General features: G+C 49.7%; 1 protein-coding gene and 1 non-coding gene across 2 annotated transcripts; both read left to right on the forward strand.

Annotated features, from left to right (window-relative positions):
* Positions 1–2,919: 2,919 nt before the first annotated feature.
* LOC142989005 (eukaryotic translation initiation factor 4 gamma 2-like) lies at positions 2,920–11,693 on the forward strand. The gene is made up of 21 exons (XM_076138346.1): positions 2,920–2,969; positions 3,609–3,716; positions 4,740–4,805; positions 5,489–5,614; positions 5,766–5,868; positions 6,093–6,224; positions 6,359–6,425; positions 6,548–6,699; positions 6,783–6,893; positions 7,282–7,464; positions 7,573–7,714; positions 7,808–7,971; positions 8,074–8,187; positions 8,526–8,654; positions 8,746–8,850; positions 9,478–9,693; positions 9,802–10,060; positions 10,174–10,378; positions 10,465–10,685; positions 10,801–10,922; positions 11,006–11,693. The coding sequence occupies exons 1-21, from the start codon at positions 2,920–2,922 to the stop codon at positions 11,069–11,071; spliced, it is 2,841 nt and encodes a 946-aa protein (XP_075994461.1). The 3' UTR covers positions 11,072–11,693.
* On the forward strand, positions 8,228–8,406 carry LOC142989012 (small nucleolar RNA SNORD97). The gene has a single exon (XR_012960643.1). It is a non-coding gene; the product is annotated as a small nucleolar RNA SNORD97 (small nucleolar RNA).
* Positions 11,694–14,167: the final 2,474 nt, after the last annotated feature.

The following is a 14,167-nucleotide window of genomic DNA, read 5'->3' on the forward strand; positions in this document are numbered from 1 at the left end:
CAATGGCGCCACCAAGTGGTACGGAGTGTGAACCGGGCTCACCTGTCACCTGTCAAATCCCTTGTGTGTGCGAGTCAATACACCTTATACTGATTCTGATTTTTAACCTGTAGCAGATAAACAGAGTAAAACTTGTTTGTCTCTGGGGGATAATTTGGTGAACAGCAACCAGTGAAACAAAAATTCATTCATGACATATTCAAGAAATATAATTATAAAAGCAGTTGCTGTGGATACAAATGACTCCTTGGCTTCTAGGTTGTTTGCTGATGGAAGGTACAGTAAATCTACGGCCAGACAGGAGCACTGAAACTCATCAAACAGAGGGCAGCTGGGGTCAGACGGGCTCACACAGGCTTTCTAAGCATCCCTGACCACATACAGATGGGACGGGTCAGCAAAGGACAAACCACTGCCCTGTAATGTTCAAAGATCATTTAAATCATAATTATAATCTCAAAGTACACACGATTACACCCTGATGCACCTTTTTGAAATAATAATAATTACAAATGTAAAGGGGGGGAAAGAGGACATCACCACCTGATTCACAGTCATGGCCAAAAATGGGGTTCATTTATCTTAAACATGTACAGGTAACATCTGTAAATTACATTTTAACGATGATGTATTTATGTATGCAAGCTATTTGCCTTTTCGTGGAAATGGACGGGTTGTTGGCTACAATAGTGCCAGTAAACTGTGGAGCTGCTGGGGTGATAAAGTCCAGCTGCCACAGGAGAGTGTTAGGGTGTCCAGGGTGATGGAGGTCCCCAATTATCTTCCTGGCTATGAAGAAGAGTAGGTCATGCCCCCCCGACCCTCCCTGCAGACTGAGTGATGGGCTGCAGTTTGCCCTTGGCCCGGAATGTGGGAGCTCCAAATCTGGCAGCTATGGGCCAAATGAAAGTCTAACTGTCCACACACACACACACACACACACACACACACACACACACACACACACACACACACACACAGAGCCATGAGTGCTAATGGAAAATAGATTTTGTCCGTTTCTGTGTGAGCCCAGAGGCAGCAGGGCGGATGAGTGTTTGGAGAGAACGTGCTGTCAGTAGAAGGTCACGGGTACAAGACTCCTGACCATCAGAAGCCCGGCGCCCATTGTGAGTGGGTGAGGATGTTCCTCCATGATAAGAAAGTATATAGAAGTACATAGAAGTAGAAGAAGTAGAAGATATTGCTCTGAAATTGATGGTGTTTGCAGTCCTCCATGACAAAAATATGTAAACTGCTGCCCTGTTGTGCAGCAACAAGAACGTCGTTTCTCATCCCACAATCATGTGTACCGATAAAACGTACCTGCACCGCTTTAACACATATTCTGTTGTACTTCAGTCACATTTAATGGAGCTGCTGCCAGGGAGCTGTGGATCAGTTACAGTTGCATCTTTGTAATATGATAGTGCGATTGTTTGTATTGTGTGTTGTAGCTCCGTTTCCTTTGGCATAGTAACCGTTACATGGATACAAGCACTTGATACAGGGCTCAAAATTGCTGGCTATCCATAGGACATCAATACAACAGCAGGTCTTTTTCAGCTTCAAGCATGCACATCTATCAATATGATGTACAGTATTACTATGTGTGTGGTTGTATAAATGTTCAGGTTTGAACTGCAACACTCATAGTATTGACTCAGGTTTAAACGTGCAATTATTTACATATATAATTGCTGTTTAGTTACCTTGATGGGATGAGAATTTTTCAACGTGATGTTTACTTACTGTCTCACTAAGTTTACAGAGGTTCAATACTTGAATTCAAATGATATCAGGTCCCATTTTCTCCTAACATGCTAGTTTAGGGGCCAATGGCCTGCGGCTGCTCGCTTATCTCAGAAGCATTGTTGAGATGGAGGGACTAAGTGTTCTCTGTCCTGCAGCCTCCCTGTGTGCTCCATCCAGCTGCCACCCCTCCAACATCCAGACCAGCATCCAACACACGAGTGAGGCCACGCCAGGACACAGCCATGGAGATGACAGGGGGAGGACAGGGAGGACAGGAGGTCCGGTCTGGACAGAGGGATGAGAGGAGGTCCAGTCTGAAGATGTCTCCAATGACTTCTAAGTGCTCTTATTCTGTAAATATTATTGTGTTGTATGCGTGGGTTGCTGTCATAGACTTAATTATGTCTGTATGGAAATAAATATGTATCTAAATATGTATCAGCTTCAGTCACTTGAGCAGATAACCAATGTCTTTTCCTGCACTGCAGATGTTAAATTGTATGCCAATCAACTCAAAGGCGGCGGTGACTTAAATGTAACAGCGTCCCTCATTGGCTGAAGTTTGACACAAGAGAACGCCTCAAGACGGATCCGCTTTGTGATTGGACGGGAGCGACATGGCAACAAAATACGCGACCAATGCAAATCGTCGTTTGTTCTGCCGCCATAAGGCAACGAGCCTGTGAGGAGCGTCGCTAGCAGCTAACGGCTAACGGAAACAAGCCAGGCAGCGAGCAGGGACCGATGTGTGTATGTGTGTGTGCGTGCGCTCATCTCTCTGCTTTGAGCTCTCCTGCATCCAGACCCGCATCACTTTACAGATGTCCTCTTTCTTCTCCAGATAGTTACAGAACAATATAAAACTGAGGGTGCTTTGTTAAAGGTAAGACATCTTTCCTCTTTGACAAACCCGCACCGGTTTATCCAAAATGGCTCCGGCTCTTGATAGCTAAGATGCTAACGTTAGCCCGTTACTCAGAGCCGGCAGCTAGCTTAGCCTACCGCTCAGCTGATTCACTCCTGTAGAAAATGGCGGCGTCGCCTAGCTACTAAAGCTATTTTTAACGCTACGGGACCGTAACATTAAATATGACACAACCCGCATTTCACCTGGAGTGATGGGGGGTGGGGGGTGTGTGATGTACCCGAGAGCAAACCCGAGCTGTCATGTTTGACAGTGACGGGGCGGTGGCAGAGCCGCTGGAGCCCGGAGCCCCGTGAGCCCGGAGCCACGCTGCCTGCTGCCCGGCCCGCTTCACCGCATCACTGTGGCTCTGCTCTACCTGCTACCCCGAGCCCGAGCAGCGGCAGACAGCGGCACTGTTCCGCTGTCAAGATGTGTAAATGTGCCGGGGAACTGCAGAAATAAACGAAGCATCCGTTAAACTATGAAAAGCATCAACCCAAACCGTTTTAAACATTTTTACAAATCTCGGTGACGTCGCTCATTTACGGCTTTAGCAGCCCGGCTAGTCCGTTCATTAGCTGGGCTGCTAACGCAGCAGCTGTCGCACCTTTGCTTTGTTGTCACTCAGCGAAGGAAAACACAGATTTCTCTTTTCTGACACTTTGACATTTTATTCCGCTGCCCGCGCTGTGATGAGCGCTGCACGCCGGAGACCTGCGTCCTACCGGACAGCAGCAGAGTTTGTGTTATTTCAGTGAGATTGTTGAGGTCCGGCCTGTAACAAAGCCCGGGCTACTGGGCTCAGAGCCGTGGCTACTGGCTAGCTGAGGAGGGGGGAACCCAGCCACGGAGGCCTGTAGGTGGGATGATGTAGAACAAAGAACGTCAGTGTCACTTCTCCCCGTGCTAATGTCCCCTCTCTTCCCCTCTCTCTCTTCCTCTCCCTCAGCACCGTGTCCCCACCCCTTCCTATCATTCTTATTCTTTTGAGGATTCTTCATTGTCAAGCCGCCAAAGTGGAGAGTGTGATTGCAGAAGGGGGTGCTTCTCGTTTCAGGTAAAGCACCACAGCTCACACAGGAAATGCCAACATTCTCTCCATGATTAACCCCACATAGAATCTTGGGCAGGGACTTCCGGCCCTTAAAACAAAGCAGGATGTTGGATGGCTTAAAATGGCTGTCAGAGGCTGCTGTGTGTGGGTGTGTGTGTGGGGGGGGTTAGTCCCAGTGAGCTGATGGGGGGCTTCATGGCCTGTACATCATGTACCATCATGTTTTGCCTCATCCTGGAGGAACTCTGCTATTGTTTACATAGTGGCTTCAAATGTTCTTCATCTCTTGGTTATATTTGCTACATCACAAGTGTGTGTGTGTGGACGATGTGCTGGTGGTTAGTTAGAATAAATATTCTAGATATCTAACCAAGCCTACCTGATGTTGTTTGCCTCCATCAGAGCGCATCGTCTCCTCCGTAAGTGTGTAGAGGCAGCAGACAGATCCAGACATTGTTTTAGAGCCGTAGCCTTGACGATCGCTCAACATGAATGTATTGTTGTGATGCTGAACATAATTAAGTCAACAGTTAGCAAAGCAATGAAGTCACCAACAGCCCAGTCTGGATCAGGACAAAGCAAACAGACTACAGGTCTGACTACAACATCAGAGGAGTGATGTCATCAAACTTACAAAGTGATGTCATGTGATTCATTGACCTGTGCTCTTACAGTAACACCTAAAGGAGGCACCTCAGTGTGGCCTCGGTGCTCTGAGGCTGGATATGTTTATGCCCTTTAAACTGCAGCGAGTGTTACACTTTAAAAACAGGAGGTGGGACTGGACTGTGGTTTACATTAAAGGCTCTACATTTAGTGTTATTCCTTTGTTAATGTGCACAAGGCCTTATGGAAGCTCCAGCTCCGTCTCAAGGGTCTGAGCTTGGTTATTAGTGTCACTGGTAATGTTTGTTCATGAAGCCTTAACAGGTCTAGGACTCTGTGGGTCTGTAGGTTAGGAGGAAGCGTGTCGTGTGCGTCAGTGTTGCCTGTACTGAACACTCTTCTCTGTGTTTCCCACCACAGTGCTTCTTCGGGGGGAGGAGGTGGTAGGGGTGCACCTCAGCACAATCCCAAGACTGTCGGCAACAGGTATGTAGCACCGTCTCCATGGTACCAAATGTAGATGTAGGGACCGTAGATGTAGTTTTTCTCTGTGATTCAGGAAGCCTCTTGGCACTTAAAAGGCTCCAAGACAGGAAACCTTCCAAAGAATACCCAAAAATCCTGTAATGTGATGTGGGTGAACTGTGCATGACCCTGGTGTGAGCAAAGTAGAGCAGCCAGAGCGTTAAACAGAGAGCAGGAGACGTGTAGTTTACTGTAGATGCCTCTGGTGAAGGAATGAGTTTAGAGTTGGACAGAGGATTTAACGGCGTGTTCTGTTTAGGGGACAGGGTGTGATGATACACATCTCTCCCTCTCTCTCTCTCTCTCTCTCTCTCTCTCTAATGCTGAGCTCCCATGTTTACTTTCTGAGTTTAACAAGGTCCCAGACTACAGATGGGTCTGCCTCTAAAGCCCTGCAGTCATTCTGACCCCTAAGTCCCTGAGCCTCTCCTCAGCTTGGTCCATGTTGTCTTAATCGTCTCTACAGGCTGAGACACTTTGATAGAACCAGACCAGTTGTAGTCGTCGTCGTCTCTTCAGCCCTGCAGGATGTTTTTTTTTAATTTGTAATTTGACTCTGTGCCTCGGGAGACATACTCAGTTTGCTGAAGCCAGCGAGTGGAAAATTATACTTCCACACAGCTGATCCTTGTGTGCTTCTCCAGCGAGTTCCTGGGGAAAACCCCAGGGCAAAGCGTTCAGAGATGGGTTCCTTCACGAAGCACTAGACGAGATGTCAACTCCAGCAACGAAAAAGAGCGACACGATGCAATCTTCAGGAAAGTGAGGGGGTAAGAGTCCCGTCCGTGTTGTAAACCTCATCAGTCTGTGTTTGTGGGCCCACTAAGCATTACATCATGTGTTGTGTTGTTTGTTTGTTCTTGCTGACCTCCTGCTCCCTTCTCTTCTCTCTTCTCTTCTCTTCTCTTGTAATTCCTCCAGCATACTGAACAAACTCACGCCTGAGAAGTTTGACAAGCTATGCCTTGAGCTCCTGAACGCGGGCGTAGATTCAAAACTCGTCCTTAAAGGAATCATCTTGCTGGTGAGCGAACGTTGTGATGTTGTGGCCGTCGACTAAAATGGAAATGTATTCAGCCGCTCCTGGCAGCCTCGTCTACATGACTCATACCCCTGAATGCTGTAATGACTCGGGTGGCTCCTCTCTCTCTCTGTCTCTCTGTCTCTCTGTCTCTCTCTGTGTGTGTCTCTGTCTCTCTCTCTCTCTCTCTCTCTCTGTCTCTCTGTCTCTCTCTCTTCCTGGTTTAGATTGTAGACAAAGCCCTAGAAGAGCCGAAGTATAGCTCGCTCTATGCTCAGCTATGTCTGCGCTTGGCAGAGGACGCACCAAACTTTGATGGCCCTTCATCTGAGATCCAAACATCCCAAAAGCAGAGCACAGTAAGTGTGTGTGTGTCCTTCTGTCCGCTGCACAGGGGAATACACTCTCTCTGTCTCTCTAGCTCTTCAATGTTGCTGTATTGAAGTTGCTCTTGATTGCCGGGTGCTGAGACTTTGCTTGCTGTTTCTTTCAGACCTTCAGAAGATTGCTGATTTCCAAGCTTCAAGATGAATTTGAAAACCGCGCCAGAAATGTTGAAAGTGAGTCCCGGCCCGGCGTCGTCCTCTCGCCGCTCCTTTTTCCTCCTCCTCCTCCTCCTCCTCCTCCGCCTCTCCGCTCATTCACCGTCTCTCCTCTCTCTTTGTTTGTTTTCCCGCCGCAGTCTATGACAAACATGACAACCCTCTTACTTCTGAGGAGGAGGAGCAGCGTAACATCGCCAAGATCAAGATGCTTGGCAACATTAAATTCATCGGGGAACTTGGCAAACTCGACCTCATCCATGAATCTATCCTTCATAAGTGCATCAAAACAGTGAGTACGCCAACAAACAAGGAGACGCTCATTCATATTCACACCTCAAACCTTCCCTGACCCTTTTGCTTTCCTCTCCACAGCTTCTGGAAAAGAAGAAGAGAGTCCAGCTCAAGGATATGGGGGAGGATCTGGAGTGCCTCTGTCAGATAATGAGAACAGTCGGCCCGAGACTTGACCATGAGAAAGCAAAGGTAACGTCCGCAGCTCCTCTTGCGAGCGGCGGCTGAGAGTGATGACTCGTGCAGTCATTGTATAATCCACCCATGACTCAGCGACTCGCTCGCTCCCGTCCTGAAATAGGAACCGGCGGGCCGAGGGCAGTTTCTAAACGGTGAACTCGTCAAAAGAAAACATTTGGATTTGAGCGGCTAAGCACCGCCGGACCCACTGAGCTCAGCTGTCTGTGTGGGTCAGCGGTGTCAGGCCGGGTCCTGGCTTATCTCACCATCTGTCTGCATGCAGCCTCACCCGGTGGCCTACTTGGTCCAGGGCCAATCCTGCCATAAAGCCTTGTGCTAACGTCCCGGGCCTGTCCTCACCTCACCTCCCCTCCTCTCCCCTCTCTCTCCCTCTCTGCAGTCTTTAATGGATCAGTACTTTGGCCGTATGCGATCCTTAATGAACAACAAGGAGTTGCCAGCTAGGATCCGCTTCCTGCTCCAAGACACAGTGGAACTGCGAGAAAACAACTGGGTCCCCCGCAAGGCTTTCATCGACAACGGACCAAAGACGATTAACCAGATCCGTCAGGATGCAGTGAAAGTGAGCTGGGACGCCGGCGACTTACACACACACTCACTCACTCACTCACTCACTCACTCTCACACACACACACTCTCTCTCTTCTAAACCTGCTCTGTGTTCCTGCAGGATTTGGGTGTTTTCATCCCAGCAACCATGTCTCAGGGGATGAGGATGGACTTCTTTCTGGAAGGCCCCTTTATGCCCAACCGCATGAAACTGGACAGGGAGACTCTCGGGGGATTGGCTGATATGTTTGGACAGATGCCAGGTAAGCTTTACAAGGTTTTAATCTGGGTCACACACAGCCTGACCTCCTGTTCCTCCTGTTGTCATGGTTACATGCTCTGTCGTGCGTCCACAGGCAGTGGGATTGGAACTGGCCCCGGGGTCATCCAGGACAGGTACTCGCCCACTATGGGACGCCATCGCACCAACCCGCTCTTTAACGGCCACGGCGGCCACATCGCCCCTCCACCGCAGTCACAGTTCGACATCGGGCCCAAGCCTTTTGTTAAGTCCAACCAGGTGAGTCGGCCAACCAGGAGCTCTCATCTGTCACATGACTCCTCCTGCCTGTCTGCTCCTCCTGATCCCTGCCCCCCCCCCCCCCCCCCATCTTACCCCCAGGTTCAGAACCAGCATTTCCTCAACCAGAACCAGAACCACCTGGCCCAGCAGCAGGTCCAGTCCAAGGACTTGCCTCCGCGTTTCAGCAAGAAAGGACAGCTCAATGCAGACGAGGTAACTGTTGACACAGACCCGGTCCGGTTGAACTCCTCTCATGCCTGGTGATTATAAAAAGACGCGTTATTCTGAGGGACACCCCGGTTACCAGCCTGTCACCCCTCTACTCTCCCTCTGTGCTCCTCCTCCTTCTCTCCTTCATCCTCCTCCTCTCTCTCTCTCTCCTCTGTAGCTGGTAGCCGGTCCACTGACTGCGATTATGAGATATGAGGGCATGCTCTTCTCCTATCCCTGTGTGTGTGAGTGTGTGAGTGTGTGTGTGGAGCTTCACTACGTCAGGACTAATTCCACTCTGTTTTTTCCCGCTCTTGACGCCTCACGGTGCGGTGCCACAGATCAGCCTCAGACCAGCCCAGTCATTCCTCCTCAACAAGAACCAGGTGCCCAAGCTCCAGCCTCAGATCCCCACCATGATGCCTCCTAGCACCCAGCCCCCCCGCACCCAGACCCCCCCGCTGGGACAGGTGAGGCCCGCACACCCGTCCGTGTCAGAACGCCACAGGTTAACGGCTGAACCTTTCTAAGTTGAGGACGACTTCCCTGTTTGTCTCAAAGCCTCCACAGCTGGGCCTGAAGACCAACCCCCCACCCATCCAAGAGAAACCTCAGAAGATCAACAAGAAGCCTCCTCCTGCCCGGGAGGAGCTGCTCAAGATGACGGTGGGTGAAGCTCCTCACCGTCTGACATCAGCACTTCATCACACCCTTCAGAAGGATCAGCAGTTAGAAGGATCAGCAGTTAGAAGGATCAGCAGTTAGAAGGATCAGCAGTTAGAAGGATCAGCAGTTAGAAGGATCAGCAGTTAGAAGGATGAGCAGTTAGAAGGATCAGCAGTTAGAAGGATCAGCAGTTAGAAGGATCAGCAGTTAGAAGGATGAGCAGTTAGAAGGATGAGCAGTTAGAAGGATCAGCAGTTAGAAGGATGAGCAGTTAGAAGGATGAGCAGTTAGAAGGATCAGCAGTTAGAAGGATGAGCAGTTAGAAGGATCAGCAGTTAGAAGGATGAGCAGTTGGAAGGATGAGCAGTTAGAAGGATGAGCAGTTAGAAGGATCAGAAGCAGAGAAGAGGGCCTGTTCCCAACAAAACGTTGTAGAATCACAACTCCATGTCTCTCTCCATGCCTGTGTCCATCTTCAGACTCATTCTCCTCTCTGCAGTAAAATAACATGAACCTTCCCTAGAAAGTCAAAGCCGCTCTGCAGAGCCCAGAGCGTCTCCCCTCTGCCTCTCATGCTCAGGGTCTCTTCCTCACGCTGCAGCTCTCTCCCCTCTCTCTGTCCCTCAGGAGGCGATCGTGACGGAGTACTTGAACAGCAAGAACTTGACCGAGGCGGTGAGCGGCGTGCGAGACATGAAGGCTCCCAAGCACTTCCTGCCGGAGATGCTGAGTAAGATCATCGTGTGTTCCCTGGACCGTCCGGATGAGGACAAGGAACACGCCAGCACGCTTATCCACACGCTACGCACCGAGGGCCTCGTCACTGGAGAGAACTTCATGCAGGTACGTTCAGCCGGCCTTTGCTTCGTGTTATAACGTCAACAAAGACGACATACGTCTTCCTGTCGTCCTCACGAGCCGCTCGGCCGCTCTCTCCCTTCTCTGGTTCAGGCTTTCCTCACCGTTCTGGACCAGTGCCCTAAGATCGAGGTGGACGTGCCCCTGGTCAAGTCCTACCTGGCCCAGTTTGCCGCCCGGGCCGTCATTGCCGAGCTGGTGAGCGTGGCGGAGCTGGCTCACCCCCTGGAGAACGGCACCCACTTCCCCCTCTTCCTCCTCTGCTTGCAACAAACGGCCAAGCTGAAGGACAGAGAGTGGCTCACAGACCTGTTCCAGCTGAGCAAAGTCAACATGCAGAAGATGCTCCCAGGTACGCAACCGCCCAACGCTCAGCCGTCACTCACTTCACTTCTGACTGAGGAGGCTCAGTCCAATCACAAACCAGAGCAGTTCAGATGTTAATGAACTTATTTATGTTGTCAGAAATCGATCAGAACAAAGACCGCATGCTGGAGATCCTGGAGGGGAAGGGCCTGAGCTTCCTGTTCCCCCTGCTGAAGCTGGAGAAGGAGCTGCTCAAGCAGATCAAGGCAGACCCGTCTCCACAGTCCATCTACAAGTGGATCAAAGACAACATCTCTCCCAAGCTTCACACTGATAAAGGCTTTGTCAACATCCTCATGACCAGGTGACCAGGTTCTGTTCCTCTTCATCTCCTCCTGCTCTCTGTTATCCAGTAACCATCTAACACTCTCCCGTTCCTCCTCCCTCCAGTTTCCTCCAGTACATCACCCAGGAGCTGTGTGTGGTGGAGTGTGACGATCAGCTGCCCGCCCCCTCCAAAGAGCAGCTGGAGCAGGACAGGCAGCAGGAGAAGCAGCTGCTGCTGGCCTTCAAGCCCGTCATGCAGAAGTTCTTGCACGACCACACTGAGCTGCAGGTCAGCGCCCTGTATGCCCTGCAGGTCCACTGCAACACCAGCAGCTTCCCTAAAGGTACAGGAAGACGCCAAAGCTAATGGGGCTTCAGGAAACAAACCAGGGTTCATTTGCCTGGTTCATGTTGTTCAAATGTAGAAGAGTCTTCCTCACACTCGTTCTCTTGGCACAGGCATGCTGCTGCGCTACTTTGTCAACTTCTACGACATGGAGATCATCGAAGAAGAAGCCTTCCTTGCATGGAAAGAAGACATAACTCAAGAATTCCCTGGAAAAGGAAAAGCTTTATTCCAGGTACAGCCTTTAGTTTTTACCCCTAATGCACTCTGGCAAACCTGCGTTTACTCCACACTCACGCCTCCTCTCCTTCCCCTCAGGTGAACCAGTGGCTGACCTGGCTGGAGACGGCAGAGGAGGAGGAGTCAGAGGAAGACGCAGACTGAGGAGCCGACCAGGCAGCGCTGCGTCGTAGATGATCGACCTTTATCTATCCGTACACTTTGCCTTCCCTTTATTAAACTTCATGCTTACTTTAACCACTAGCACCACATGGCACTCTACTGCTTCTGACTCGCACATCTAAAACGTGAAAGCATGTACTCTCGGGTCTAGTATGTTACCTCCTTTACTCTGTCTGATCTGGATCCATGTCCTGGAGTCTGGAGCGGCTCGGTCCTGGGTTTATCTGTGCTCCTCTTTAGCTTTGTAACGTTGTAAACACTTACAGCACAAGTTTCCTTTCCCTTTCTTTAGTTCTTAACTGATTTGAAACTTGCCCCGATAGGAAACATGCTTTATTTAACAAAGTGTCAGGTTTTATTTGACCCCCCCCCCCCCCCCCCTTTAAATAAACAGCTTAAGGATCTGTGGTCTCTGTGAGGGGCGGAGCCTAACACCTGCGCAGATTCTGCCTCTAAATGAAGTCAAAATGATTTCTTTGACCTCTAAATAAGTCTTTAAAGTTCAGAAGGCGGTGGTAAGGCGGCCCGTTAAAGAGAGAAGCATAAGCTGGCAAAACGTCATCATGAACCTCTCTCTGTTCAGTCAACATAAGCTTAGTAAAAACTGTTTTCCCGCCTTTTTTATTTTTCCTTTTGTAATAAAAGTGCTCTTCCTAGTTGCTCCCTGATGAGCATCTTCTTCTCCCCTCCCTGCTTCAGACCCTCAGCCTCCCTGCTGGTCTGTGTGTTACCTTGAGTTTGTCTCACTGCACACCATCCTCTAAATGTTACATCTTTAAAGAAAACTAATCTTTGCTGTGCCGCTGTTGATGTTGTTTCAAAGTTGCCTGTGTTTCTACCTCTTAGTTAGATGGGCGTTTGTTTTCTTTGTGTTGTGCCGGGAGGATGAGATCTAAGAACCCGCAGCCCAGACGAAACCGTCAACTTCTTTGTTTTAGTCCCGGCCCGATTGCTCAATGAATTAACAGAAGCCGACTCTCCTCCTGCGAAGCTTCACCTGGTTTACAAGTATTAATATTTAAGAAGGAGAGAGAGCGGCATGCTTTTATTAATCTGACCGCTCGCCATGTTTGCAAACAGCGTGTGTGAAGGTGTAGAGTCACTCCTCTCACCTTGACCCCTGAGGTCACTGTGACCCTTTAACCTCAAACACCTGAGGGAAAAGGAAACAAGCGACTTTAAATGTACTTATTTTAAATTGGCAAAATGAAAGTACACGTTTTTAATTGAGTTGTATTTGACCTTGCCCTTAAAAGCAACGAGTAACAGCTAAGCCAAGTTAGAAGAAACGTCAAGTTTTACCCAAACATTGTGCTCACAGAAGCTTTGTTTATGGATTTGGATCTTATGTAAGGTATTCATCATTATCATGCACCTCTGTTGCTTTAATGTCAATAAAGTCCAGTACATGAGCACCAAAACCTTTTCTCTTCTCTTATCTATACATTACATCAAACTGTTACACAACGATCACAACCACCGCCTCTTTCCCCTGGACCAACACAGATTTGGTGCCTTGCTCAAGAGCAAACCCAAAGCACTGTGACTTCCCTTATGGCTCTAATGAAGCTTTCTGTCATTCAGATGTTGAGCTCCTTGTCAGAGTCACAGCAGTGGAGTCCAGACCGTGAGGTGGAGGTGTGCAGGCTACGAGACCTTTGTGGGCCCGGTTTGGACCACCCGTCTCACCTGAGGACCTCCTGGCTCTGGCTATGGTTCTGTTTCTGTGTCTTGTGTTTCTGTTTTCTTGAACTATTCCTGATCTGTTGGGATCCAGAAATATTCCACCACCTTCCTGCTCCTGCGTGGAGGAGCCGAGTCGGGACGTTCTCCTCCCATGGCAGGCAGGTCTCCGAAGTGAGACGGACCCGAGTCTTTGCCTGTGTGTGGGGCGCAGACCCGGAGCATGGACCTGGAACCAGAAGATGAACTGTGGTAAAGTGATACTTCTGATGTTTTCTTTCCAGGCCCCCCTGGAATCTGGAGCAGGCCTTGATGTAAAATGAGAGCGGTGGTTACCTGGATGTACTCCTGTCCTCCTCGTCCGGCCTGGGCTCGGGGGTTGAGATGTACACAGGGTCTCCTTCCTGAACGGAATCATATGACACCAGATTGGTTGCACTGCACACTTTCCTCTTCTAAAGTTTCCTGTTGTAGCAGCAGCCACACACTCGCTATGTAAGGAAGTACGACACTCAAAGATTCATCTCACCGTGAAGTTCCTTGGAGTACCATCTTGATTTTTGAGAATTTTAACCCTCTGGTCGCTTTCTGTCATACAGAGGAGGTAGCTCTTGATGTTGGCCTGACACTGGAAAGAGAAACAAAACGGACTGATCAGCTGTGAGTATGGTTGCTCTCAGGTAGTGAACACAGGACTTCAGGCGCTTCCTCACCCCTTTGTTCTGCCTCAGAGCCCTCAGGTCCTCCTGAGCTCTGAACATGTCAGCCAGCTCCTGGTGCTTCTCCCTCCAGCTGAGGCTCTCTGCCGTGCGCTCCTGCCGCTCCTTCTCAGCCAGACGCCTCTCAGCCTCGGCCTCCTGCTGAGCCTGGTTGGCCCGTTTGCTCTCCTCCTCTGCTGCTGTTGCTCTGCGCCTTGAATTCACCTCCCTGTGAAGAGAGAACTGAAAGTAGAGGACAGTCTGTATGGTCACAAGCCCAGCTGACCTGCGGTGTCCCCCAAGGCTCCATTCTCGGCCCCTTTCAGTTACCTCACCTCTCTTTGATTTGGACGTTTTCCTCTGTGATTTTTCTCAGTTTGTGTCTGAGCTCGTCTTTGTCTCCCGCCACGCTCCGGTTCTCCTGCTGCAGCGCTTGTTTCTCCCCGGACACTCTGTCCAGCTTCAGCTTGGTCTCAAAGTAGCTCTTCTCTGCTTTTGCCAGTAAGAGCTGCAGATCTGTGTGCTGCAACAACAACATTTAACATGCCATAGTTGAATTCAATCAGTCCACTGTTCCTGTTTGTGTCCAAGATGATTTGAGAGAGAGAGAGAGAGAGAGAGAGAGAGAGAGAGAGAGAGAGAGAGAGAGAGAGAACTGAACACTTGAACACACTTTTAACTTGATAGCAGCATTGAG

Source organism: Genypterus blacodes, unplaced genomic scaffold, assembly GCF_046128005.1.
Source record: "Genypterus blacodes isolate CSIRO-AG114 ecotype Tasmania unplaced genomic scaffold, CSIRO-AGI_Gbla_v1 ptg000362l_1, whole genome shotgun sequence".
In the NCBI taxonomy this organism is placed as follows: Eukaryota; Metazoa; Chordata; class Actinopteri; order Ophidiiformes; family Ophidiidae; genus Genypterus; species Genypterus blacodes.